Source organism: Mesocricetus auratus, unplaced genomic scaffold, assembly GCF_017639785.1.
Source record: "Mesocricetus auratus isolate SY011 unplaced genomic scaffold, BCM_Maur_2.0 Super-Scaffold_15014, whole genome shotgun sequence".
Lineage (NCBI taxonomy): Eukaryota > Metazoa > Chordata > Mammalia > Rodentia > Cricetidae > Mesocricetus > Mesocricetus auratus.
In genome coordinates, this window is record NW_024429186.1 from 10,929,681 (window position 1) to 10,955,158 (window position 25,478).

General features: G+C 48.2%; 1 protein-coding gene across 5 annotated transcripts in view; it reads right to left on the bottom strand.

The window, feature by feature from the left end:
• Window positions 1-25,478, bottom strand: part of Eml1 (EMAP like 1) — a 153,433-nt gene that overhangs the window by 35,941 nt on the left and 92,014 nt on the right. For all 5 annotated transcript variants that reach the window (XM_040742513.1, XM_040742514.1, XM_040742517.1 and 2 more), the window contains exons 3-5: window positions 24,578-24,710; window positions 10,672-10,803; window positions 631-659 (exon numbers count right to left, since the gene is read on the bottom strand). In XM_040742513.1, coding sequence (XP_040598447.1) covers window positions 631-659; window positions 10,672-10,803; window positions 24,578-24,710 — 294 coding nt within the window. The remainder of the gene's footprint in view (window positions 1-630; window positions 660-10,671; window positions 10,804-24,577; window positions 24,711-25,478) is intronic.

Genomic DNA, 25,478 nt, shown 5'->3' on the forward strand with positions numbered 1-25,478 from the left:
ATCCTGACATGTATGCTCGGGGTGCACACCTGTGGGTTGATGGTAACTGCATTTTCAGGGATTAATCTTTATTTTGCTTGGAAGGGGGAAAGCCTGGGAAAATTAAAATCAGGTGAATTTATTTAACTACACACTTTTTTTGCGTGTTTAACTATATCTCAAATAAGCTAAAAAAGAGAACGTAGCATCCGCTTTCTTATAAAGTGTGATTTAGAGGGATATATGGACAGCTATCTACAAAGTATTGGTTTGCAATTTAGGAAATGGGAGGCAGAGAGGGAGCGGGTATTTTGAACAGCTTTATGGGGGAGGCTTTCCCTTGGGGAGAAGTGCAGGAGAGGTCAGCGGAGCAGGGCGGAGAAGGGCATCTTCACGGAGCTCACACTCTAACCGTTGCTGACCTCCACGTGGGTCTGACAAGGGGTGGGAAGGGGTCTAGTCTCTATACCCGTTTACTGGCAATCCTGCGGTTAGCTGAGCTGCCAGCAGCTGCTTGGTTGTGCTAATAAACACCAGAGCTGTTTCCTGAGTACCTGAGGCCTGGCTCTGAGGCCACCATTTTCTATTTGACACTCAGTCAAGGTCTACATTTTAGCCCTCCCCCCATCCAAGAATGAAACCAGAACTTACCTGGACTGAATGTAGGCTCCTTGGGTTTGCTGTGAAAATAAACAAAAAAAAAATTAGTATGTGTGTGTGTGTGTGTGAAAATTAAGTGAATGAGATTGTAATCAGGTTTTTTTAAATCAAAGAGAGCAGATATAGGATAGGGACAGCTGACTAGTCAGGGTGAAAGTGTAAGGTTAACACATGCCTGTCCTCTCTCAGACATAAGGAACTTGTGTAAAAATAAGCAGTCCTATTTCCTGCCAAAGAGATGCCTGTGCATTCATGATTATGGCTGCACGATTGACAACAGCAAGGGATAGAACCAGCCAGATGTCCACCCACAGAGGGATGGAACCAGCCAGATGTCCACCAACAGAAGAATAAAAATGTGGTACAGGACACGACGAACTTTTATGCAGCTGCAAAGAAAAGTTACATTTACAGAAAATAGCTGGATCTGGAATTTATTATCTTAACTGAGATAACCCAGACTCAGAAAGAGAAATATCACACACTGTTCTAGTTAGGGTTACTATTGATGTGACAAGACACCATGACAAAAGCTACGTGGGGAGGAAGGGGTTATTTCAGCTCACACTTCCAGGTAACAATCCACGACTGAGGAAAGTCAGGACAGGAACTCAAACAGGGCAGAACCTGGAGCTGATGCAGAGGCCACGGAGGGGAGCTGCTCACTGGCTTGCTCCTCATGGCTTGCTCTGCCTGCTTTCTTATAGAACCCAGGGTCACCAGCCCCGGGATGGCACCGCCTACAATGCACTGGTCCCTCCCCATCAGTCACTAATTAAGAAAATGCCCTACAGGCTTGCCTACAGACTGATCTTATAGAGACATTTTCTAATTGAAGTTCCCTCCTCTCTGATGATTTGAGCTTGTGTCAAGTTGACCCGGAGTTAGCCAGCACGCGTGCAAGTCCTCTCATTTAAAAGGGGATCATAGAGGGGAGGAGGGGCTGGGAGGGGCTGAGGGAGGGCAATAAAACATGCGCAACTTGAAAGTGGAAAGGGGGCTATGGGAAGTCGGGGATGCATGGGGGGCAGGGCAAAGGGGGAGGAGAAGAGGGAAAAACGAATAAAACAGATTTTAGGTAGGCTGGAGAGTTAGCAGTTACAAGCACTGTCTGTTCTTTCAGAAGACCCAGGTTCAATTCCCAGCGTCAATACGGCAAGTCAAACAAACCATGTGTGACCCCAGTTCCACAGGACCCAACACCTCTTTCTCAGTTGAGGTTCCCTCTTCCCAAGTGACTCTCGCTTGTGTCAAGATGACATAAAACTAATTGGCACATCAGCTTGCATGGTAGACACCCTGCTAACTGAGCCACCTCCCCTGAGATCCTAAGGTTACCCTTTTCGGTCCTAATTTGAAATGCAATGAAAAACACCTTGACCGGAAGTCACCCTTTAGCCCATGCTGCACCACTGGTATTGCCCATCACCACCCTTGATTTCCAGGCCACCGCTCGCAAGGTGGTTCAAGCCTCAGACACAAGCAAAAGAATTTGCTGTTGGTGAACCCTGAACTGTGGTCACCAAAAGCAGGGCTGTAATAGCCCTGTTTGGCCTTTCCATCTAAAAGCCTGGGTTTCCCTTGGGGCTCTAGGGCCCCAGGCAAGCCATTTGTGACCACTTGGCTAAGGGACTCTGGCCTGTCTCCAGCCTGTAGCTGCTGTTCTGCGGCCTGGCCTGATGCACCCCAGTTCGCAGCATGCTCCCCGTCCCTCCTCCTGAACACCAGCCTGCAGGATGACACACGGCTGCTGCTCGGGGAGGTACTTGTGGCCACTTCCTGTGGAGGCTTCTTGGATGTCCAGCCAAGGCTGCAGTCTTCCCTCAGGCCCCGCCCCCACACTCCCCACTCCTGCCCCATGCTCATTCTGTCCACAGCACCTTTACCCTGCATTCTATTTTGCTTTTTCCACTGGCAGAACGGCCCATGAATGCAGGATCTCCATCCTGCTCACCATTGCATTTCCAGGGCAGAACGAGGGCCACCGGTGCCTGGCACTCGGGGCGGGGCCTAGGCGTATCTTCTCTCAGGTTTTCCCACTCAGACCTCACACCACAGCTGGCCCGGTGTGCCTCAGGAAGCATCCCCACCCACATTCCACTCTGGTCTGTTCTGAGCACTCCCTGCAGGTCAGAGGACAGGAATGTGTGAGAGTGTCCGGGTTGCCCTTGTCTTTCTTGACATGCAGCATGGGCCTGTCCCCTGAGAGGGACCTGCACTTTTTTGTTTGCTTGTTTTTGTTTTGTTTTGTTTTGTTTTAAGTCCAGCATACCACTTAGAATAGCTGTTTATTCCGACTTAGAATAGCTGTTTTTCCGACTTAGAATAGCTGTTTTTCCGTGGCTCACCGAGCTTGTCCCTGCTTTCAGTGCATGAGTGACAGTCTTGTGATCTGTCCAGAGTCCTGATTCCCTGTCATTTATGCGTTGGGCTCACAGGCAAGGGTGAGGACAGGAGAGGGAGGCTAAGGATAAAAGACGGCAAGGCAAAACCCTTGGGTTATAGAAACAGGATCAAGGGAGCCAGATAGGAAATCAAAAGGCAGGAAAAGAATTCTTCTCACCATGGTGTTGGTAAAAAGATGCAAAACCCCTGAACACTGACATCAGTGATCTTGGGTAGTTTCCAGAAATAGGAAAATGCAGCCATGGGAGCTGGGGAGCTGACTCCCTCAGCAAAGTGCTTGGTGCACAAGGCTGAGGACCGGGGTTCAGGTCTCCAGCACCCACACAGAGAGGCTGGTGCCGGTGGGGAGGGGCCCGAGGGAATAGCCAGCACAGCCAATCAGTGAACTGCAGGTTCAGGGAGAGACCCCCGTCTCAAAACAAGGTGGGGAGCGATCGAGGAGGACACCTGACATTAACCTCTGGTTTGCACACATGTACATACAGGTGAGTACACACACAGGCACACACACACACACTACACACACTACACACACTACACACACATACACACATGTACATAGGGAATGGTCCACAAAAGAGAGAAAGTCCACAGGGGAATTTGAACCTCAAGTCTCCAGGACTCTGAGAGGAGGAAATAGCTTCTAGGAGCAGTGACGCAACGTGGGCACCAAAGCCAAAGGCCATGGAAGAGGCGTCAGGGGGCACTGGCGTGTCTCATCATCAAAGCTAGGCAGCGCATGGGGGGCACAGTCAGAACCCCCTCGGTAAGCTTTGCTCCTTCATCCACAAAACTGACAGAACCACCTCAGCCTGAGTGAGACAGGACACAGTGCCAGCCCCCTGGTGCTAATTAATTCTCACCTAGCCAACTTCACACACAAGAATCCACCCTAGCTCTATCTCTGGAGCCCTCTGCTGACAGTCAAAAAACCAAAAACCAACCAACCAAACAAAAACAACTAAGGGAAGCCAGCACCGATTATTTTAAACCTTGTTAAGAAGTAAATGGCTCCAGGGCTTGAAGAGTGAAATGATCCTATAAAGGACCAAAACGCAAAACACAACTCTAAAGCTAAGCCTGGTGTCGATGGTCAACCCCTAGATGGCGCTCTTTACCAGTTTCTTAAATGAGTCCGGGTTTTTATGTAATTTCATTCATTCTAGGACCTCGTACTGGGCAGTTTTCGTGTTCCCTGCACTTTGCAAAGCGCTGCAGGGTCAGAGACTGAGAAAGGACAATCTCTGCCCTTCTAGAGACCAAGGGAGGTCACGGGAGGGAGTGGAGGGGCACAGAGGAGGGTAGCAGACACTCAGCCACAGACACAGGCTTTCTGCAAAATACCTACCTCGGATGGGGGCTACAGAAAGGGCTCTTCAGCTGAGCCTTGCAGGGTGAGCTGGAGTCTGTCCAAACGCTGTCACACCCTTCTCCACACTCCACAGCACCAGAGGGAAGACCACAGCACAAGTAGGTGTTGGGGGACATCTCAGGGTGAGTCATGAGATGGGTAAGCCACCTTCTTCCACACTTTAAGGTGGCCTGAGCACATTTTATCCATTCGAGGCTGCGTCTTTCTCGGTGAACTGTCTAGCTAACCCTTTTCCTACTTCCCCCACTGGTTTGTGTTGTCTTTACTGAAACCGAGAGACCAACCCCAGTCGGTGACCGTGCCTTGTCTGCATCCTGTCTGGCTGAATCTCTTCACGCAGCCCGTTCCATTCCTCATCCTGCCTTGCACCATGCCACGCACATAGTAGGTCCAGGTGAAGCAGTGCTGTGAGACCGCATGAGTAAAGCGACAGGCATTGTCCAAGTTCCTGATTCCCTGCCTTTCAGGTTGGGGATAAAAGGCACAGAGTTCCAAAACGTCTGCATGATGGTTAGAGTTGCCAGCGGGACATGGCCCAGCGACACCTGGGAAGAGCATCTCCTTGAGGAGTTGTCCGGAGTGGGTTAGCTTGTGAGAAATTGTCTTAACAGGGTTAATTGGGGGTGGGTGAGAGCCTACCCCACCCTGAATATGAGCAGCACCATTTGTGGGGCTGTGTAAACGTGGGGAGGGGCTTGAGAGAAAGCCAGCAAGCATGCCTGGGCTCGTTCTCCGCTCTTTAAACACTAACGTGTGTGGGTGTGGGTGTATTGCTTGCACGTGTGCCCACACACCACACGTATGTCTGGTGCCCACAGAAGCCAGGAGAGCGTGTGGATCCCCTGGAAATGCAGGTAAATAAAGTTGTGACCTCCCCGCCCAACAAGGGTGCCGGGAACTGAACCCATGTCCACCCTACTTTCTCTGCTCTTGACTACGGACGGACAGATGTGATCTGTTTCACTTCCTCGAGCCCCTGCCACGGTGACGCACCCAGTGTGACAGACCCTAACCTGGAACCTCCACGAGCTGAAACAGTTGATTTTTACCACAGCAATGGAAACAAAAAGGTCCCCAAGAAGAAAGGCTGGGGAGGATTGTGAAGCACGAGCAAACATGGACCCTGCTGCCTTGGGATAGAGCAGCAGTGATCGTGGCAGCTGCAGGCACCCCGGCGTGGAGGAAGCTGGGGAGACCTTATTCAGTCCTCATGACATCTGTGAGGTAGAGACTATTTCCATGCTGAGGAATCCACCCTCCCTCCCCGAATCAGGTAACTCGGAACCACAGAACAGAAAGCGGCAGGACTGGCATGGCGGCTTGGGTGTGAGCTTCAGACTCCATCAATGTAAGCTTTTCTCATCTCATGAAGAGAGGTAAGCATAGTCGTTCAGCAGAAATGTTTTCTGGGTACCTACTGTGTGCCTTGGCATCGTCTGAGATGCTGAACTAGTCTGACCGGTTGAGAAAAACCTTGTTGGGGTTGAACATGCTGGCACATGCTGGTAATCTCAACAATCGGAAGTCTGAGGCAGAGTTAGCTGGGCTACACCACAAGTTCAAGGCTAACCCTGAAACACATTGGTGAACCCCTGCTTTTGTTTTTAAAGTCCCCAAATACACACAGTACTTACACAGCTGCCTGGGAGGGGTGTTCAGATTATTCAAGATAGCGTTTCATTGTTCTAAGGAAATCCTTCCTCTGTGCTGGAGAGTATGTGGAAGGGCAAACCTCTTACGCAGTGTGTGCGCGCGCGCGCGTGTGTGTGTGTGTGTGTGTGTGTGTGTGCGCGCGCGCGCGCGTGTGTGTTTGCTCGCGCACCCGTGTGCACATGTGATAAAGAAAACCCTTTTACTACCTGTGCAAAGTGGGCTGTGTCTGGTTGGATGTGCAGGGACCCACCTCTGAAATGAGTCTATCTGCTGACACAGGACTATGCTTATACAGCAAAACAAAGAGGGGGCAGTGATGCCAAAATTAACCACACCGCCTGCAGGGTGCCCTAGAAAGAAAGATCTGGTTGGGAGTGCGCAAAGTACCCCATGAGTCCTGAGTCACTCGAGGAGACCTTCAAGTCCTCTTTCGGGGTTTTCAGAAACAGGTAACTTGTAAGAAACTAACTCTGAAGGAGACAGAAATAGCAACCTTCTGGGTAACACGAGGCATCCTGGGGAGGTGTGGCGTCAGGGCCCAGGAGAGGAGGGGGAGGAGCCACAAAGGGGGAGGAGCCACAAGCGCGAAGGTCACCACGAGGATGGATGGCCATGCAGAAGCAAAACAACTGAGCCTTTAGGAGCTGGAGGAAGCGGCCAGGGGACAAAGCCATGGTCCACAGAGCTCTAAGAAGGACGAAGGCCAGAGAGCCCAGCACAGCCGACCTCACCACCCTGTAAAGCAGAAGAGGCTGTGCTGCAAGGGCTCTGGCTGTACAGCAGAAGAGGCCTTCACCTGAGGGAATGCTTGTTTTTCCCTTCAAATCTGCTGACCCCAAAGATGGGCAGTGCACATGTCTGTGACAACCAAGATTCTAACAGACGGCTAGACGGTTCTTGCTCTGCAAAAGCAGCCCGCTGCAGCAAGCTGCAGACAGACACGGTGTCTCAATCATGAAGTTGTCACTTCTCTACCAGGGGCTATAATCAAAAGACTGTTTCTTTTCTTTCTTTCATTTATTTATTTGAGACAGGGTTTCTCTGTGTAGCCCTGGCTGTCCTGGAACTCACAGAGATCCACTTGCCTCTGCCTTCTGAGTGCTGGGACAAAACACTTTCTCAGTCCAGCAATGTGTAATGTTAACTGTGCCCATGAACTTATAAACAAGCAGCCATTTCTCTGATACAAAACTTTTTAAGTTAAAGAGATTCCTTAGTGGATTAGTGTACTGGCTACATCACATTCTTCTCTCAGGATGTTATTGCTGACTCCCTATTTAAATTTAATAAGCACTTCGTGGTGACAAGACCCATTATGTAATCATTAATATTCATTTGCCATGAATATTGCAGAAAGTAAAATATTACATTGCCCTACATTGTCAGTGCAGAGATTAGATGCTGTTAAAACCTGAGGCTGGTTAGAAGCCAAGTATTTTTACGTGTTCAACAGTCAAGATGGAAGGTGAAGACTACCAAGTCATAAACAAGACTGTCACCTCCACTGGTCACTTCTAAAGAAAGTGACAAGCTGGGCAGTGTGGTGCACGCCTTTAATCCTGGCACTCGGGGAGCAGAGGCAGGCGGATCTCTGTGAGTTTGAGGCCAGCCTGGTCTACAGAGCGAGTTCCGGGACAGCCAGGGCTATGCAGAGAAACCCTGTGTGTTGAAAAAATAAAAAGGAGATGTGGGAGCAAAAACATGGGAAGCCTAATGAAGAATGGCGTTCTAAATAAAAGAAAGGCACACCTGTTTCAGACGTTCCCACACTCAAGGGACGCTCAGGACTTGCCCAAACCTTATTTCCAGCCCAAGAGTGAAGCGTCGCACAACGCCTACTGATAGCCCCCATGGTTGCTCTCACTGTTGTTGAGGAGCTGGCCTGGCATCCTTGCACCACGACAGCATTGCACATCTGGTGTGGCACGTAGCATTATGGCCACTGGTGTGCGAGGTTTGAGTCCACAGATGAGGGCAGAGCCTGAATTCTCTGGCTGATATCGGTACCCTTCCACCTACGCGCCAAAGGCTGTCCTGAGAGGAAGCGGAAGGGCCTCCCGCCATCGCAAAGAAGTTATCAGGATTTCTGCAGCCAGAGCCGTCCCTTCTGCAGCCAGCTCATGACAGGCGCCCGGCTGGCAGCTGGGAGGGTCCTGGAGTGGGCCATCCGTTGCCAGAATCATGGTTAGGTTTTGTCAATGGCTTGGACCATTCGTACAAATGTAATCACACCTGTCAACCCAGAGAAAAGACGGGTCACTTCCGAAGTCGTTAGTCACTGCCACCTTACACGTGAGAGAGAGACGGCTGAGGAGTTCCGGGAGACTGGTGCGTTGTTTTCCTGGGCTCCGCCGCCCCAAGCACTGCTCTTCTCTTCCCGGTTGGCACCTTCATAAGGGTGACAGGCGCAAGGCACAAACGTCTCAGCACCACAGAGGAAAAGCCAGGGCTCTCCGTAGGGAAGACGCCCAGACCGACCTTGGCATGTGCTGTCCATTCAGTCTCACTGCCTACAGGAACCGGACAGACAACCGAACAGACAAGACTTCTGATGGGAGGCAGCCGCCTAGGGTGGCCGGAACTCAGAACCCCAGCGAAGGGAGGAGCCAGCTTGTCTTCCGCCTTGGAAGTCGCGGGAGAATCCACCGGGCCCTTCCCAGGCTTTTCTCTGTGCTAGCCTAGAACCCGAGAGTTCCTCAGTAAGCCACCGGCCTGGGTGCCTGGTTGGAGCTGGCCAGGCCCGGGGAGAGCAACACCAGAGGAACTTTTCGAGCCACACCACTAACTTGATCCTACCGCTCCTACTGCTATCCCGATAGGCACCCAAAGTATCTTCCAGTACCAGTGGGGCCCCAAGTGTCCTCTCTGAACCCCTGACAGCATGATGGCCTGGGTGGTCTCTTGGTTCCAATGAGATGGCGGGGTTTGGCTTCGAGTGGACACTCTCAGTGGCCAGGATTATTTTTAGAAAACGATTTGCAGACATTCCCATTCTCTCATTTCCAAATGAAAATTCCTTCCTTGTGGCAGTTCTCAAAAATCCTATTGTAAATATCCTTTATGGAAATATTTACCCAGGACATTAGTTAAAGCCATGGGATTTAAAGGATAAAACAGGTCTAGAATTTACACAGTGTAGATTCTTTCTGGAAATTCCTAATACAAATCAGATGTGCATACGACCTGCCAAAATCTAGAAATTTCAGATCAGCACCAAACAGCCTGAATTCCGTTCAGAGAAGCCTCTGGCCAGCACACTCTGTGCCCACCTGCTGTCACTGCCAAGGTCTCACTAGCCCATTAGGGTGAGATTAGCATAATCTTCTCTAAGGAACACTAATAGCCTGAGAAGAAGATACACCCATGGTCTCTGAATTGTCAGCAGGCTGGGAACTCAATTTGCCATGCCATAGAGAGAGGTGTCAGTATTTTTAAAATTGTTGTACTTTATGTATATGGGTGTTTTGTCTGCATGTATGTCTATGCACCATGTGTGTGCAGTACCCAGGTAGCGGGTATCAATCGGAGCTCCTGGAACTGGAGTTACAGGCTAGCAGGAGCTGATACATGGGTGTTGGGAATTGAACCCGGGTCCTCTGGAAGAACAGGCAGTGGTCTCCACTGCTGAGCCATCTCTCCAGCCATTTACCTTTTCTTCTTCTTTGTGCTCTTCTCCCTCTCCTCCTCCCACTCGTCCTACAAAGGTCCTTTTCAGAACTAAAACTGACTGGAGTTTCCGCGTGCCTTACAAGACTGTTTCAAACTTGGAAGCTTTACAGCCTGCGGTTTGGAACCCACCCTGTTCTGACGAAGCTGTCCCCTTCCATGAACGTCTAAAAAGAAACAAGGTTAACCTCTAAAACTGAGCCTCCTTCCCAGACTTCACAGCGCAGAAAAACTGAAACCAGAGCGTGGCAAGAACAAGACCCACACTCGGCAGATAGGCACAGGAGCTTCGCCGACACAACACATCCTTAAAACAGGTTGTTAACATGCAAAAAAAAAAAAAAAAAAAAAAAGGCTTTTGGGAGTAAAATATTAGTATGCGTTTCACAGGTATTTATCATAATTCACTGTAAACTAAACTCATAGAAACTTTACAGTTAGGAGTAAGTGTAGGGCAGGAAACCAGAAAAGAAAATGGTTCGAAATTCTGGTGCTAGCTCACTTTGAAAACCGCCCCTGAGTGAGTGTAACAGCACGGCTTTCAAGCCGTCCCAGAAAACTTTGCTGACAAAGTTTAAACATTCCAGAAACATTAACTTGAAGATTACTTTGGGAGGGTGTATTGGTGATGGGAGGTACTGCACCTAGAAACTCAAATCCACTTCCTGGGCTGATTTCCTCAGACACTGCTCTATTATTAGTATCAGTATCAGTATTATTAAGTCAGATGGGGGCGGGGCACTAGATGTCTGGGTTTCCTGGATGTGACCTGTGATTGTCAGCTGTCATGCTCCTCTCCGCCATTACGCCCATTAATGCAGTCTCACAAGGCCTGGAGCTCAGGCAGGGCCCTCACTTGTCGAGAGGGATCTCCTGAGGAGTCTCTTGGGTAATAAAATGTCAGAAGGCATTGCCAGCACGTAAGGGCTCCTCACCTCTCATTGTTCTTCTTGCCGCTGGAGGAACTGCTGGTAGAGCCCGTGCGGTTCCGGCTTCCCTTGGAGTCCCCGGAGCTCTCTCTCCGGCCACCTGGAGACACTCGTTCGGAAGAGCTGGTCCTATTGATGCTGTGGGAAGGAAGGACGGGCCGGTGAGACTGAGCCCTCCCCAGTGTGACTGTCCTTCACTGCTGAGTGTATTGAGGGTGACAGGCTACACACTCAGGCTCTCACACTGCCATTTGAAAGACACAGGGGTTCAAAATCCTTACCAAAGGCTCCCACAATGTCACCTGGAACCCATGCCTCTCCTTACTCGCTGCCTTGGGCAAGTGACTATGTAGTTCAGAGTCATAGAGGAAACCGAGCCCAAGACCCCAATACACTGTGGGAGGGCTTTGAAGGTCGGGGACCTGCCCTTAAGGGTGTTTGAGCATACATCAGTGGCTCTTCACCGAGGGTGATAATATCCTCCAGGAGACACCTGGCAATGTCTGGAGGCATCCCTGGTCACAAGGGAGGGGAGAGGGCTGCTGCTGCTGAGAAGAGACCAGAGAGACTGCAATTCATCCTCCAATGCATGGGGCACCCCTCAGCAGGGGTGTCTAGAGCAACCACAGTGCTGCCTCAGGAGAACATAGCCAGAAGCACACCAGGGACAGACGCAGACAGGGAGGGCGCCACAGACCACGGCCAAAGCATCTACCACACCGTCTTTATTTGCAGTCTGAGAACACAGCTTCAGGCCGTCTAATAAACAGGCCTGGAATGTTGGGAGCCTGGGAAAGAGCCAACAAGGGTTTGAACATGCCTAAATGACCCACACAGAAGAACCTAGTACAGGCCAGGCTTCTTAAACATTTTCCCGGGTGCCTTTACCTGAGATGCCCTCACGTGATCTGGGTTTACAGTACCTAAAGGAGGCATGCAAACAGAACACTCACCACTAAGAAACTACACATTTATTTTTAAAACAGTTCTTTGGCACACGTCTGATTTCCCACTTACTGAAATCATAGCCAATTTGCCTACTAATGATGTGATTGTTTATTTTGACATGAAGATTTAAATCTTAGCTGAATATCTGATAGTACAGGGTGTACGGCATCTTCGGTGTTTATTGGAGTTCATTGATATTCCAGATGAGTAACTCTTGATGCCAAGAACTCTACTTCATGTAAATTTGTAGCACAAAGTATGCTTAGGACCATATCAGAACTTGTTGGGAATTCTAACCTAAATCAAAATCTATTCAAGTGATTCACAGATTTCAAGGCTGTACCTCAAACAGCAATTTAAAGATTATTTTATTTTGTTTTTAATTATGTATATGCACACACATAGGGTGTCTGTGTGTGTGTGTGTGTGTGTGTGTGTGTGTGTGTGTGTGTGTAGTAGTAGTAGTCATTGGAGGCCAGATGATGGCATTGGATCCCCTGGTGCTGGAGTCCAGGCAGTTGAAAGTCACCTGGTGTGGGTTCTGGGGACCAAACTCTGCAAGAGCAGCAAATGCTTTTAACCACCAATCCGTCTCTCCAGCCTCAAACAGCAATTTTAGAAACTCCTAACACAATAGAATTCAACGGTATATTATTAGATACTTACAAGCTGAGGAAGGACAGTAAGAAAGTACTGATTAAGCCATTATGTGTCTACAGCATCAGGAAACTTTGTATATGTAGTAAAAACACCACAGTTCATAGCTTGGAATCTGAGCCTAGGTGTTTCAAGCAAAGCTCCCTAGTGTCGCAGGCATGATGGCATGCACAGTAGAGAGTGTACACTGTGTGTTCAGAACCAAGGCTGCAGCGAAGCCACACAATGCCATAAGGGTGGGCACTGTCACAAACCTCTGGTTCATTAATTTTTAGTTAATTTTTGTTTGCTGGTTGTTGAGAAATCTTTTATTCTTGTGCTTTTGTTCATAAAATTTTCATGGCTCCCTCATTCCATCGCTGAAACTCACACATGCTTGTCACCCACGGTCGAAAGTACGGGCCAGAAGAAAGTAATCAATGTGTGGGAATTCCAGTCAGGTGTGGAGGAGCACACCTTTAAACACTTGGGAGACAGAGACATGTGGATATCAGTGAGTTCGAAGCCACCCTGGTCTACAAGTGAGTTCCAGAACACCCAGGGCTGTTACACAGAGAACCCTATCTCGAAACACACACACACACACACACACACACACACACACACACACACACACACACACACACACGAGTCCCAAAGGCACACAAGGAGCCAGGGAACAATGAAGGCTGAGTAACCCTCCCAGAGCATCCAATAGTTTCACCCACTGAAGCCTGCCCCTCTGCACCACAGTGCTGGAGGTGTGGTCCTTCGGGAGGTAATTAGGTCATCAGGTTGGAGAGCCCTGATGAATGTGCTTAGTGCTTTCATAAAAGGGGCTCCTGAGAGCCTTCGCTCCCTGACCACCTCATCAGGACACAGAGTGAAGAAGCAGGCTGCAACCCAGCAGAGGACCTCCTGGAACCTGGCACCCAATGAAGTCCCACTCACACACATGAGCAACCACTTCCTCTTCTGTGGTTTGTCAGTCCACAGACTTGTGGTACTGTGTTAAAGCATCTGAAACACACCTAGGCAAGCACATGACTGTTACAGGCTTCTCCGGGAGCCCCTTACCTTCCTTGTAGGCCAACCATGAGATCTTACCACAACAGGCGGTTTTGCATTCTTTGCAGAGCCCCATGCAGGCCAGAATGGATGAAATAGTGAGGTGTCAGTCTCTGCTCCTGCTACAGACTCTGCCCTCGTCTGTGAGAAGGGGGAAGGCGTCCGTTGTGCAGACAGGGGAAGAGGAGCCAGGGTGGGGAGCTTGGTAGTTACACGCACAGGGCTTGGGACAGGGCTATTCATCTGGTGGCTGTTGAAGGGTGTCACTGGGCCACAGATGTAGGGAAGGCAGCAAGAAAGAGAAGAAAGTGATGGAGAGACGGTTCAGAGGATAAGAGCACTGACTACTCTTCCAGAGGTCCTGAGTTCAATTCCCAGCAACCACATGGTGACTCACAACCATCGGTAATGAGACCTGGTGCCCTCTGCTGGTGTGCAGACATAGATGCAGATGGACCACTGTATACCTAATTGAAAAATACATCTTGAAAGAAAGAAAATAAGAAAGAAGGAAAGACAAAAAAGAGAGAAGAAAAGCCCCCCCGAAAGTGCTTTTTTAGAAGCAGGTTGAAAAGCTGCATGGAATCGGGTAGCAGACACAGGACAAGCTCGGGGGGGGGATTATCTCAGAGCTAAGAAGGACATGGCCCATGGCAGGAAGACAAGCCACCAAATCTCATAGCAGTGCACAGGAGCTGAGGGACCTAAGACAGCAGGACCCCGCCAGGGCCCTGTTCCAGGGTGAAACCACCCCGTGTGCCTCCAGCAAGGCTCCTGTCACTCACACATCTTCCTTCTTGGCCACTCTCTTCCTCCTTGGTCTATCCCTCCCTTAGTCCAACCTTCAGCTTCCTTGATAGTAACCTTGTGTTATGTTTGCAAAGGCCACCATGAGAAAATGACTGTGACCATGACCGTTTTTGCACAAGGTCTTTCTGGTGACTGAAGGAGCTTTGGATCTGTGTCACTGGGCGTCTCACAGGAGGCTCTTCATGGGTGTGTCTAAAGGTCAGCATGTGGTTTGTTCATTTCTTTGTGGGTTTTGTTTTAGAATGCTCAATTTGGGGACAAGAAAATGACATGTCTTAGGACAACACGATTTTTCTGAAACCCAGGATTATAGCCTAAAGACCAGAGAAACTGTTATGCCTGGGGTTCACCATCTTCCCATGATGAAAACCATCAGCTGCTGTACCTTACCGAGCCACCTCTGCCAAGCACCCGGTGCAGACTCGGAAGCTCTCCTATGGGAGCCACTGGAAGGGCCCAGGAGACTGCGGCAGCAGAAAGAGTCCCAGAGCAACGCCTCTACAGTGTCCTTGTGGGAGTTCGTGTTAAGTTCACGGCAATTTAAAGACCTGCACAAAATGTCCCAATGGCATGGTAAAGCATATTTATCATCCAACTACGTCAAACACTAACCAAACTCAAGCCAGTGCCTGGAACAGCGGTTAATGGGAAGTGGACATATCCCATCTTACATAGATTATTTCACCTAAACCTCACACATTTCCTGCAAAAATATCATCATCCTCATTTTACAGATGATGAAAACAAGTTCAGGGATATACAACGACTTGCCTGAGCTTCTGAGAGGGGCTGGGTTAGTGGCTCCAGCCCATGCCCTCTCTCTCTACTGGTCACCTAACCAGGACCTTCCTGCAGGAAGTCTCCTTAGTCACTCAGGGGGGATAGCAAAGGGGGTATGTTCCCTCGGGGCTCTGCATATCTGATGAGTTTCCACAAATCCAATACATAACAAACTAATATAGTTACACGGCCTAAGCCTTGCCACAAGGGAGGCCCTGGATAAGGCCATCAAGCCACCGTGTTGGAGGGAGGGGAACAAGGATTACCCAGCAGATCTGAGCTCCCTCGACTTGGCACTGATCTGTTCGGAGTATTTCAGACCCATTCTGTCCACACATAAGAGTGTCAGTGGGAGAAAGAATTTCGTTGTTTTAGATTTATTTATTTTTATTTTTATGTGCAAAAATGAGTTGTGGAATATTAAAAGATGTGCTACATTCATTTATGTTGTGGAATATTTGTTTAATGATGCAAGGATGTGTTGCATTCTTTTATGTTACATTTGTTTAACTCTGTGAGGCTGTGTTACTTTGCCTGTCTAAAACAGCTGATTGGTTTAATAAAGAGCTGAATGGCTAATGGCTAGGCAGGAGAGGGATAGGCAAGGCTTCCCCAGGCAGACAGAATAAACAGGAGGAGAAATCTGGGCTCAAAAGAAAAGCAAAAAGAGAGAGGAGCCAGAAAAGCCAGCCAGCCACAGTCAGCCACAGAGTAAAGAAGGAAAAAAAGATACATAGAATAAAGAAAGGTAAAAAGAGAGAGGAGCCAGAAAAGCCACCCAGCCACAGTCAGCCACAGAGTAAAGAAGGAAAGAAAGATACATAGAATAAAGAAAGGTAAAAAGACCAGAGGCAAAACATAGTTAAAGAGAAGTAGGATAATTTAAGTTAGAAAAGCTGGCTAGAAACAAGTCCAGCCAAGACCAGGCATTCATAAGCAATAATAAATTTCCACGTATTTCTTTGGGAACTGGCTGGCAGGTCCCCAAAGATTTAAAAAACAAATAAACAAAAACAAACCAACTAAATAAATGCTTGCTTGTGTGTGTGTATATATATGTATTGCATGAATGACTGAAACTCAAGCAGACCAGACAAGGGCATCAGATCTCCTGGAACCAGAGTTATATAGAGTTGTAGGCTGCCATGTACGTGCTGGTAATTGAACCCTGGTCCTCTGCAAGAGCAGCCAGTGATCTTAACCACTGAGCCACCTTCCAGCCCCAGTGGAACGTGTAATAAGCTTCAGGGACTTGCAGGCTGCAAGCATCAGAACAGACAGATACCATGTTTTACTCACACAACTCAGTAGAATCCATCACAGCTCTTTTAGGACATTTGTCATGCCCACATTTGCATCAAAATGCTAAACTTTAAAAAGAAAAGTTACTATTGTCCTCTGTGTAGAAAAAAAAACAGAAATAAGACAATTTCTTTTGAGAACCAAGAGCCCTTATGAATTAAAGAGGATTTAGGAGGGCTCAGATGAAGGACAGAAAACAAAAGCTTGAAGACATTGCAGCAACAAGGGCAGCCAGAGAGAGTAGGGCTGTGGACTCGCTGCAGGAAGCTCCCTTTAATCACCAGCAGGGAATATCAAAGACCTTACAGTCCCTCTGGACAGCAAGGGAAAACAATGCTCTTTATTTGTGACATGGCAGGGGTACCAGCTTGCGAGAGGCCTCACAATAACAGAGCTCATCTCTTGGTGCTTGAGGGAGGTTGAGTGTTTTTGGTGAGTAAACACCAGCATTACTTCTCATCTGCTTCTCTGTCCCCACACCTGACCCCAAACTGCTAAGTCTGAAGGGAAATCGACTTTTTTGTATTTCATTATATATGCATCGAAGAATCCTTGCCAATTTGAATCTCAGACATGATAAAAATTCTTGCAATGGAGACGTGTGACATTTCTCCTTGTGATGAGATAATAGCTCTCAGCCCAAGAAGCTAGAATTATGGCTTTCTGTCATTAGATGATTTGAGCTGAAGAAATTAGTTTTTCCAAAATTTCATGAAAAGGCCCTGAACATTTACCATCAGGGGGGAATCTGTAGCAGGAGGGAATCTGTAGCAGAGCTCTTACGAGCAGAGTTTCTGACGATGAGTTAAAAACTGTGACCCACTCAACAAATACTAGGCATTGATGGTGTCTTCCATGCTATCCAAGTGCTGCAGAGGCTACGGGCACCAGGGCCACAGGGGCTTTTTGTCCTGCAAAGTATGACATACCTAATTCTGACAGGCTGAGATGGCACACTTTAATATTAATTTAGTAAAGATGCTTCCCTATCATTATGATAAATATAGATTACGCTGTGTCTTTCAAAATTTCCTTCCTTATTTTGTGTGCGGGCCTGTGCTGTGTGGTGCATGTTGGTGTAAGGGACAGATGCACACACCTGTCCACGTGCACGTGGAAGCCAGAGGAGGGTGTCACGTGCCTTCCTCCACTGCTCTCTGCCTTTTCCCCTTGGAGCAGGGTCTGTCACTGAACTTGGAGTTGAACTGGCAGTCAGTAAACCCCAAGAATCGTCCTGTCTCAGCCTCCTGCTGTCAGTATTCAGGCATCTGCACTGCCCTTGGGGTTCTGACAGGATGCACCTTCAGCTGCAGCCACTAAGAGCACCTCCTGTGCACATTCACTGTGTTCCTTTTATAAGGGCCCTACCCACCTCCCGTTCTCCCTCCCTCCCCCGCCCCTCTCTCTCTCTTCCCTCTCTCCTGCTGCTCCTGTCCCTAGAGGCTGCTCTCTCTCCCCTTCCCTTTACCCTTTTTATGATCCCATTCCCTAATTAAAAAAAAAAAACCACTGCTTGAACCCTGTTGTGTGGTGTCTTTCTCTTGAATGCTGCTTTTCTTAAATTATAGCATCTACAGCACTGGGGTTTTGTGTATGCACAGCCACACCCCAATTCCTTTGTGGGGGTGCTGAAGACCTGAGCTCAGGTCCATGCCAGTGCAGCAAGAGCTCTTGCCCACCAAGACACCAACCCGGTCCCTAAAACCTTTGTGACACAAGTACTTTCCCAGAAACACCACCTCAGAAAGTCTTAGAGAAAACCATTTGCAGGAACCAAACTGCATAGTTCCCCCGCCACAGAAAGACTACTTGAGTTATGGGAATTGTATGGTTTCTGATAACCAGCAGAGGCCACTTAGTCCTTCCTGACGTAACACCATCACCGTTCCTTCTCTACCGACAACAGATGCAAACCCTATATTCCATTAATCCCTCCATTGTACCCTATATTCCATTAATCCCTCCATTGTACTGGGTCTGAATACAAAGGCATATATTAAAAATAACAGGGTCTCACCCTTCATTCCAGTTAGACCTGGAACTTTTACAGGCTAACCCCCCCCCCCCCCCAACTATGGACACCACTGGTTTGGCGTTGGTGACAAATCAGCTGTCTCAGGTTCCCAAGCACTGAGACCATAGAGATGAGCTGCCGTGCCCAGTCTAGAAATAACTTTTCTGAAAAATCAACTGAAGTCAGGTTTTGTTTCTTTGGCTCTTTGCGTGGCGTGGGTGCCTGGCACTGACGTGTGCCGGACCACAAGTGCAACGGCTTGACCGTTTTCCCCAAGGGCCACTGGCTGTTTGGAAGCAACAGCTACTTCACTGTTTCAGCCGCAGACTGGCACAGAGCACTGTTAACATGATGCCTGTCCCGGTTTTGTTCTTTTGATCTCTGCTAACACTCACACCCCAATTGTCCTGCCCTGCTAGCCCCCCCAGCTTGCCCCCTCCCCCTGTGAGCAATAGTCTCTTTCTTGTGCATGGGGTAACAGCTATTGGTCGGCTCAGTAGTCCATGGAGCAAGGTGTGACCTACAATGTCTTCCCTGGCTTTTCTGCCCTTTCTCCTTTGACAAATAGAAACAAAACCTCTTCCCAAGGATTCCAACGCAGGGGAGCCCAGTCCCAGACTGAGTTTTAATTGGCAACACAATGCACGACCGCTGGGGCTGGACTGCTTCCAAAGGGGATTTTGTCCTTGAGCACCAGGCTAACAGCCCCAGAGTCTTCTCTCGAAAACAAACACACACCACGCATGCCTCCCAGATGTCCCAGCTTGGTTCATTTGGAGTCTCGATTACAACAACATTCTTCGTGATTGTAAATGTGTTTATGGAACCCCGGCCCCCACCCTGCTTTAACCTCTGCATTCAGGAAGTCTGGCTGGCTTCTTTTTGCTGTCAGAAACCTTTCCTAATGAGAGCTACTTCAAGGCATCGCATCTAGAGGCTGCCAGCCGTTCCTGTCTCCAGCTTCCCAGTGAATAGGATGCATTCCAGCGGAAGCCCCGTGGCAGCTGGGAGAGCAACAGTCCTCCACATTCTCAGGGCTAAGTCTGGAAAACCACACGTGGCCAGTCCAAAGCTTCACACTGAGAACAGCAGAGCAGGCAAATTCAATGGATCGCTTTGTAAATTGAAAAAGAAAAGTCTAACTGGGGGTATAGCTCACTGTAGTGATTGCCTAGCATGCATGAGATCTTGGGTTCGATTCCCAGTACCACAAAAATTGCCAATACTACAAAAAGGGCAAAGAGGAAAGAAGATTGGAAAAAAAGAAAAGGAAAGTGTACAGAGCTAGAAAGAGCATGTTTAAATGCACATGAACATACATGTACACACACACTCATATACGTTTGTACCTCACACACATGCACACACACTCATATACACTTGTATCACACACATGCATGCACACACATACATATTCATATACACTTATACCTCACACACACATGAACACACATACACACATTCATATACACTTTTATCTCACACATGCACACATACACACACACATATACACACACACAGCATGGTAGCTATGAGTCATGACTTTTTTCTCCCTCCCTCCTTCTTCCCTCTCTCCTCTTAAGATAACACTACTGACATCCCTCACGACCCAGAAATCCTTGGTACTGGGCTGGAATGAGGTAAAGGCCCAACCGCAACCTCACTTCACTCCTTGGCAAACCAGAAAAGCAGCAATCTTTTCTGGCAAACAAGAAACAAAAACAAACGACAACAAAACCCAAACGAAACGGTGTTGACAGAAGGAAGGACCCAGTGAAGATCAGTGCAGGAGACATGGGTATAAAGCAGAACAGTAATGGGAAGAACAGCAGAGCCTGGAGCTTTACAAAAAGATCCACAAAACCAAGCACCTTTGTTGAAACTAAAGAAGGAAAAGGAAGGGTGAATCGAAAGAAGACTGGCCATTACAACTAACGGCACCCCAGGAATATAAAGAATTATTAGAGACTTTATGAATCATTGCATGTTGGCAAACTGAATAGCCTAGAGGGAGTAAATGCAGTTCTAGAAATATATAACCTATTAAGAATGAATCATAGCCGGGCGGTGGTGGCGCACACCTTTAATCCCAGCACCCAGGAGGCAGAGGCAGGCGGATCTGTGTGAGTTCGAGGCCAGGCTGGACCGACAGCCTCCAAAACAATACAGAGAAACCCTGTCTCGTAAAAACCAAAAAAATAAAAATAAAAAAATAAAAAAAGAATGAATCATAAAGGATCAAGGAGTCTGAACAATAAGAATACCTCCCGAAGACAGAAAGCCCCAAACCAGTTGGCTTCACTGGAAAGTCCTATCAAACACTGAAAGAATAATTAGCGTCAACCCCCTCTTCAGAGCTGAAGGGGACAGAAGAGTTCTGGTTTCCTTCTATGTGACAAGTATCACTTTGATGCCAAAACCGGACAGAGACACCACAAGAAGACAAATATCTTTGATGAAAAATCTATTAAAAAGAAAAGTTCTCAACAAAATACCAGCAAACTGAATTCAGTGAGATGTGTGAAAGACGGGACAGCCTTTAGCCTCAGCACCTAGGAGGCAGCTATCTCAAGAAGCACAAATATGAAAAAAACAATTACATATGTAAAGGTGTTGGATAGATTTCTTTGAAGATGTAAAAATGGTCTACAACCGTATGAAAAAAAAAAGATCTACATCAGTAATCATAAGATACAGGGGCCAGCAAGATGGCTCAGTGGATAGACGTGCCTGTCTCTAAGCCGCTTGGCTAGAATTCCGTCCCAGGGACCTACTCGGTAGGAGAGAGAACTGGGTCTTCTAAGTTTTCTTTACCTACACTAACATGATATGCACTCACGCAAATAAATAAACAAGCAAATAAAAATGTGATAAAAATTGTAAGGCCAACTGTAGTTACCCACAGGTCTAATCCCAGCACTAAGAAAGTAGAGGCAGAAAAATCTCAGTGAGTCTGAGAGAACCTGGTCTACACAGTGAGCTCCAGACCAGCCAGGGCTGCACAGATGGGGGTAGAAATACAAATCAAAACTACGCAGAGAGATCGCCCGACACCCGCTAAGATGACAGCAGCCAAAAGAAAAGAACGTCAGGCTTGTGGCTTATGCCTGTAGTCTCATCTAGGAGGCCAGGGCAGGAGGATCATGAGTTTAGGGCTAGCCTTGACTACAAATGGAGACACTTTCCCAAACATAACCAAAACAAAGAAGCAAAAAGAAGAGAATAACCACAAATGCTGAGAGATGGAGAAATTCAAATCCTACTGTGGATACACTTCCCAAAGGACTGGAGGCCAGGCCATGGAGATAACCGTGCCCAGCCGTGGTGGCAGCAGCATGGTCGTAGTAGCTAAAACATGGAAGCAATTCCCTGTCCCTCACTGAGTGGCAGACAACAAAATGAACCCTACCCACATTTGCTGGAATATCACTCAGCCTTGAAAATGAAAGCTGTGACACACCACAGCAGGCATGAACCCTGAGGACACTATGCTAAGCAAAGGGGACAGTTCCAAAGGGGCATGTAAGTGTGGAAAGTAGCTTGGACTAGGTCAGCAAGAAGGCTCTGTGGGCAAAGGCACTTACCACCACGTGGATGTCCTGAGCGCTGTCCCCAGGGCCACATGGTAGAAGGTGAGAACTGAGGCCTACAAGTTGTCCTCTGACTTCCACATGGACACCGTGACACACACACACACTTTTTATTATTATTAAAGTACTTAAAACCATAGAATCAAACCAGGAGGGGTTGTGCCAGGGACAGAGAGCAGAGTTGTTGTTGGGTGCATGGAAAGATTCCATTTTGAGAGTTGAAAGGCTCCAGTCACCTGCTGGACAACAATATACAAATCTTCCTGTCCTGCTGAACTACACACACACACACACACACACACACACACACACACACACACACACACACACACGTAAGGGACCACATTTAATGTTTCGGGTTTTTTGTATTACAACTTTTTAAAAACACACGTAAATCCTGAAACCTAACAGGATTTTGTTGGTCATACATCTAGAGAGCTACCGTGCTTCCTGTCACCATTAGTTAGAACCCAAAGGTCATTTTGTGCTGGCTCTAAAAACCGGACCATCCAAGTGAAGAGTTAAAAGATATAAAGTGTGCCTAAGCATAGCACCTCAAAGTCTTAAAAAGCACCGCAAAACCAATTTTCTTGAAAAACCATAAAAAAATAAACGTACAAAACTCTACAGGAAGAAACGTAAGGCAAGCCTGCTTGGTGAGGGGAGGAGCACTCCGGTCAACTCTATGTATATTTCAAAGATGTCATGACGTCAACACAGCTGCACATGCGCATCCCTTCTAGGCCTGACAGACTGACTTGAAACCGGTTGTACCCCATCACCGTTGGCCTACTTACAGCTTCTCCTCCCATCCGAACTATGACCCAGTCATTCCTCATCACGGACCGAACCTCAGTGTGCTCCCCAGCTGCCACCTGGAAACAACTGTCAGCACCAGGGACGTCAGGAAAGTTGTCCACTTGGTCCTTATTCCCTCTGAAGTCACTAACTATCAACACTCTCTGGACAACCAGATTGGCCTTAGTAGAAGCAGGGCCCCCTGAAAGTTGAGCGCATGGGCCCCACTGGCACCCTCTTCTCCCATGGATCTCTCAGTGATCATGATGGTCACTTTTAATTGACAACATGACACAACCAAAATCAAACTAAAGAAGAGCCTGGGGTATGGGGGGAGGGTTGCCTGGGCTGTGCTGGCCTGTGGGGGATTTTCTGAATTGGGATCACTGAAGTTGGAAGACCCTCTTCAAATGTGAACAGCACCATCACATGCGCTGGGCCCAGGCGGGCATGTATGTATGCATTCATTCTCTCTCTGCTCCTCACTGTGGGTATGTATGACTACCTGACTCGTGTCCTGCCTTGACTTTCCCAAAATGAGGGGCTGCAACCTGGAACTGTGAGCTAAAATGAACCTTTCTTCCTCAGATGCTCTTATTGGGGGCATTTTATCACAGCAGCAGGAAATGAAGCTGGGATGGTGATATGCTCCATGTGTCTTGTTGAGCCTCCTCTGTGTCCACAGGGGGCACCCACCATATGATGACAAGCTTCTTGGGTGGGGTGAGTGGGACGCAGGCACCAAGCCTCCAGTGAGATGAGCATCTCATGAAGGCGTGCCCTGGGCCCACACCACATGGCTGGGGATCACGGTCATCTTCTTGGGAGGGACCTCAAGAGCAAACTAGAGGCAGTGACAAGTGAGGGTGATGGCTAGGTCCCCATTCTAAGTCACGGATGCAGCCCACCGGTATCCTCTAAGCACTTCAGTATCCAAACACAAATTCTCAGTGTCCCTAAGGCCACTGGCGTGTCAGTGAACTCCACAGGTTCTGCCGTATTCTGGGTGTGTGTATGCGGGCACGTATTTATATGTGTGTGTACATTCATGGGGTTGAAGTCAAGAGTCTTCCTTGATGGCTCTTCACCTTATTCTTTGAGGCAGGCTCTCTCAGCTGAACCCAGAGCTCACTGATGGGTTCTGGAGATCTGAGCTCTGTTCCTCATGCTTGCTGTCTGCATGGAAAATGTTTTCGCCTCTGCACCATCTCCCTAGCTCTCTGCCACATTCTTATGGCATGCCTATGACAGAGGAATTTCTTCCAGGCTAGCTAACACTATAAATAAATGAGCACTTAATTTTCTTTTTTATTAAAGATTTATTTATTTTATATATGAATGCTCTGTCTACAAGTACAACTTTATGCCAGAAGAGGGTATCAGACCCCCACTATAAAGGGTTGTTGGGAGTTGAACTCAGGACCTCTCAAAGAGCAGCCAGTGCTCTGAACCACTGAGCCATCTCTCCAGCCCCTAAAACTAAATGCTTATTTTAACATACAGCATTGAAATGTGACAGTCAACAGTTAGTCATCAAAAAGTTGAAAGTGAACTGTGATCTATCTGAAGATAACATGGATTTTCAGAATCTTATCATTAGGCATAATTTAAAAGTATGAGTTTACCCAAGTCTTACTAATAAAACTTAAAGGTTGCTATGGGAATCTGAATTTTTGCTCTGTTGCATGCAAGGATGTGGGTTGGAGTCCCATTCATTTTTTTATAAAGAACTTAAGTAACAGTACAAGAGCCTTGCCACTGTTTTGGCTGAGATTTCACAGGCAATACATTAGATCTAAAGCGGAGGAACACTGAGATACCATGCCCTGGATGACAGCACATCACAGCCCCGTCTTCTATAAGCCTCAGCTCAGATGAGACCACAGGCATCTTATGAGAAAGAGGTGCTCCTTCTAGACCTCCAAGGGTCCACTTTGAGAAGTCGGGGGTCCTTCAGATAGCCTACCTTTTGGTTAGCGGCACAACCATTTCTTTCCTGGGCCCCGAGGGGGATGGGAGGGAAGCACTGGGTTTCTTTGGTAACACGGTGCCATTGTTGACGGTGGTTCGTAGTGGCAGGGTCTGCCCCAGTGGTCTGGCTGCAAGAGAAGCATAGGATGAAGTCAGGACTTTCCCCATGGCAGCAGTAATGCTTCACAGAACCCGAGCTGCACAGAACCCGAGCCGCACAGAAGATGGGTATCAATTCTAAAGGCTAGCAGCATGGGTACAAAGGCAAGTTGGGGGGGACTTTTTCAGCAACGGCGATCCAACAGTGATCCCAAACAGCATCCTCTCGCCCTGGACAGACTAACTCACAAGCAATGAGAAGCACAAAACCGAGTATCTCTAGAAGCAAGCTTGGGAGGGCTAAGTGACCTCCCACTCCTGCTCCTCCTGTCCTGATATTCTCTTACTCCCCTCCCCCTCCCCTTCTCTTCTCCTTGTCCTGCCCCCCTCCACTTCCTAGCCTCCCTGCCCTCAAGCTGTTGGATTACAGATGTGCACCATCGTTTGCAGCTTACCCAGTGCTGGGGATCAAACCCTGGGCTTCATGTACATTTCACAAGCACCCAACCAACCGAACTACATCCCTAACCCAAAGACGCTGCTGCTGTTGAAGGTAGTTACTGTTCTGGTTTCACTTCCGTTGCTGTGACAAAATACGCTGACACAGGCAGCGTAGGTGAGGAAAGGGTTTGTTTGGTTCACAGTTCCAGGTTCTAGCCCATCACTCAGGGGAAGTCAAGGCAGGACTCGAGGAGCTAGTCACAGCACATCCGCAGGAAAGGGTGGAGAGGAAGGGACAGACCCCACTGACCTCTTCACCTTCTCCCAACCTTACTGTTCAGGGCCCACTGCCCAGG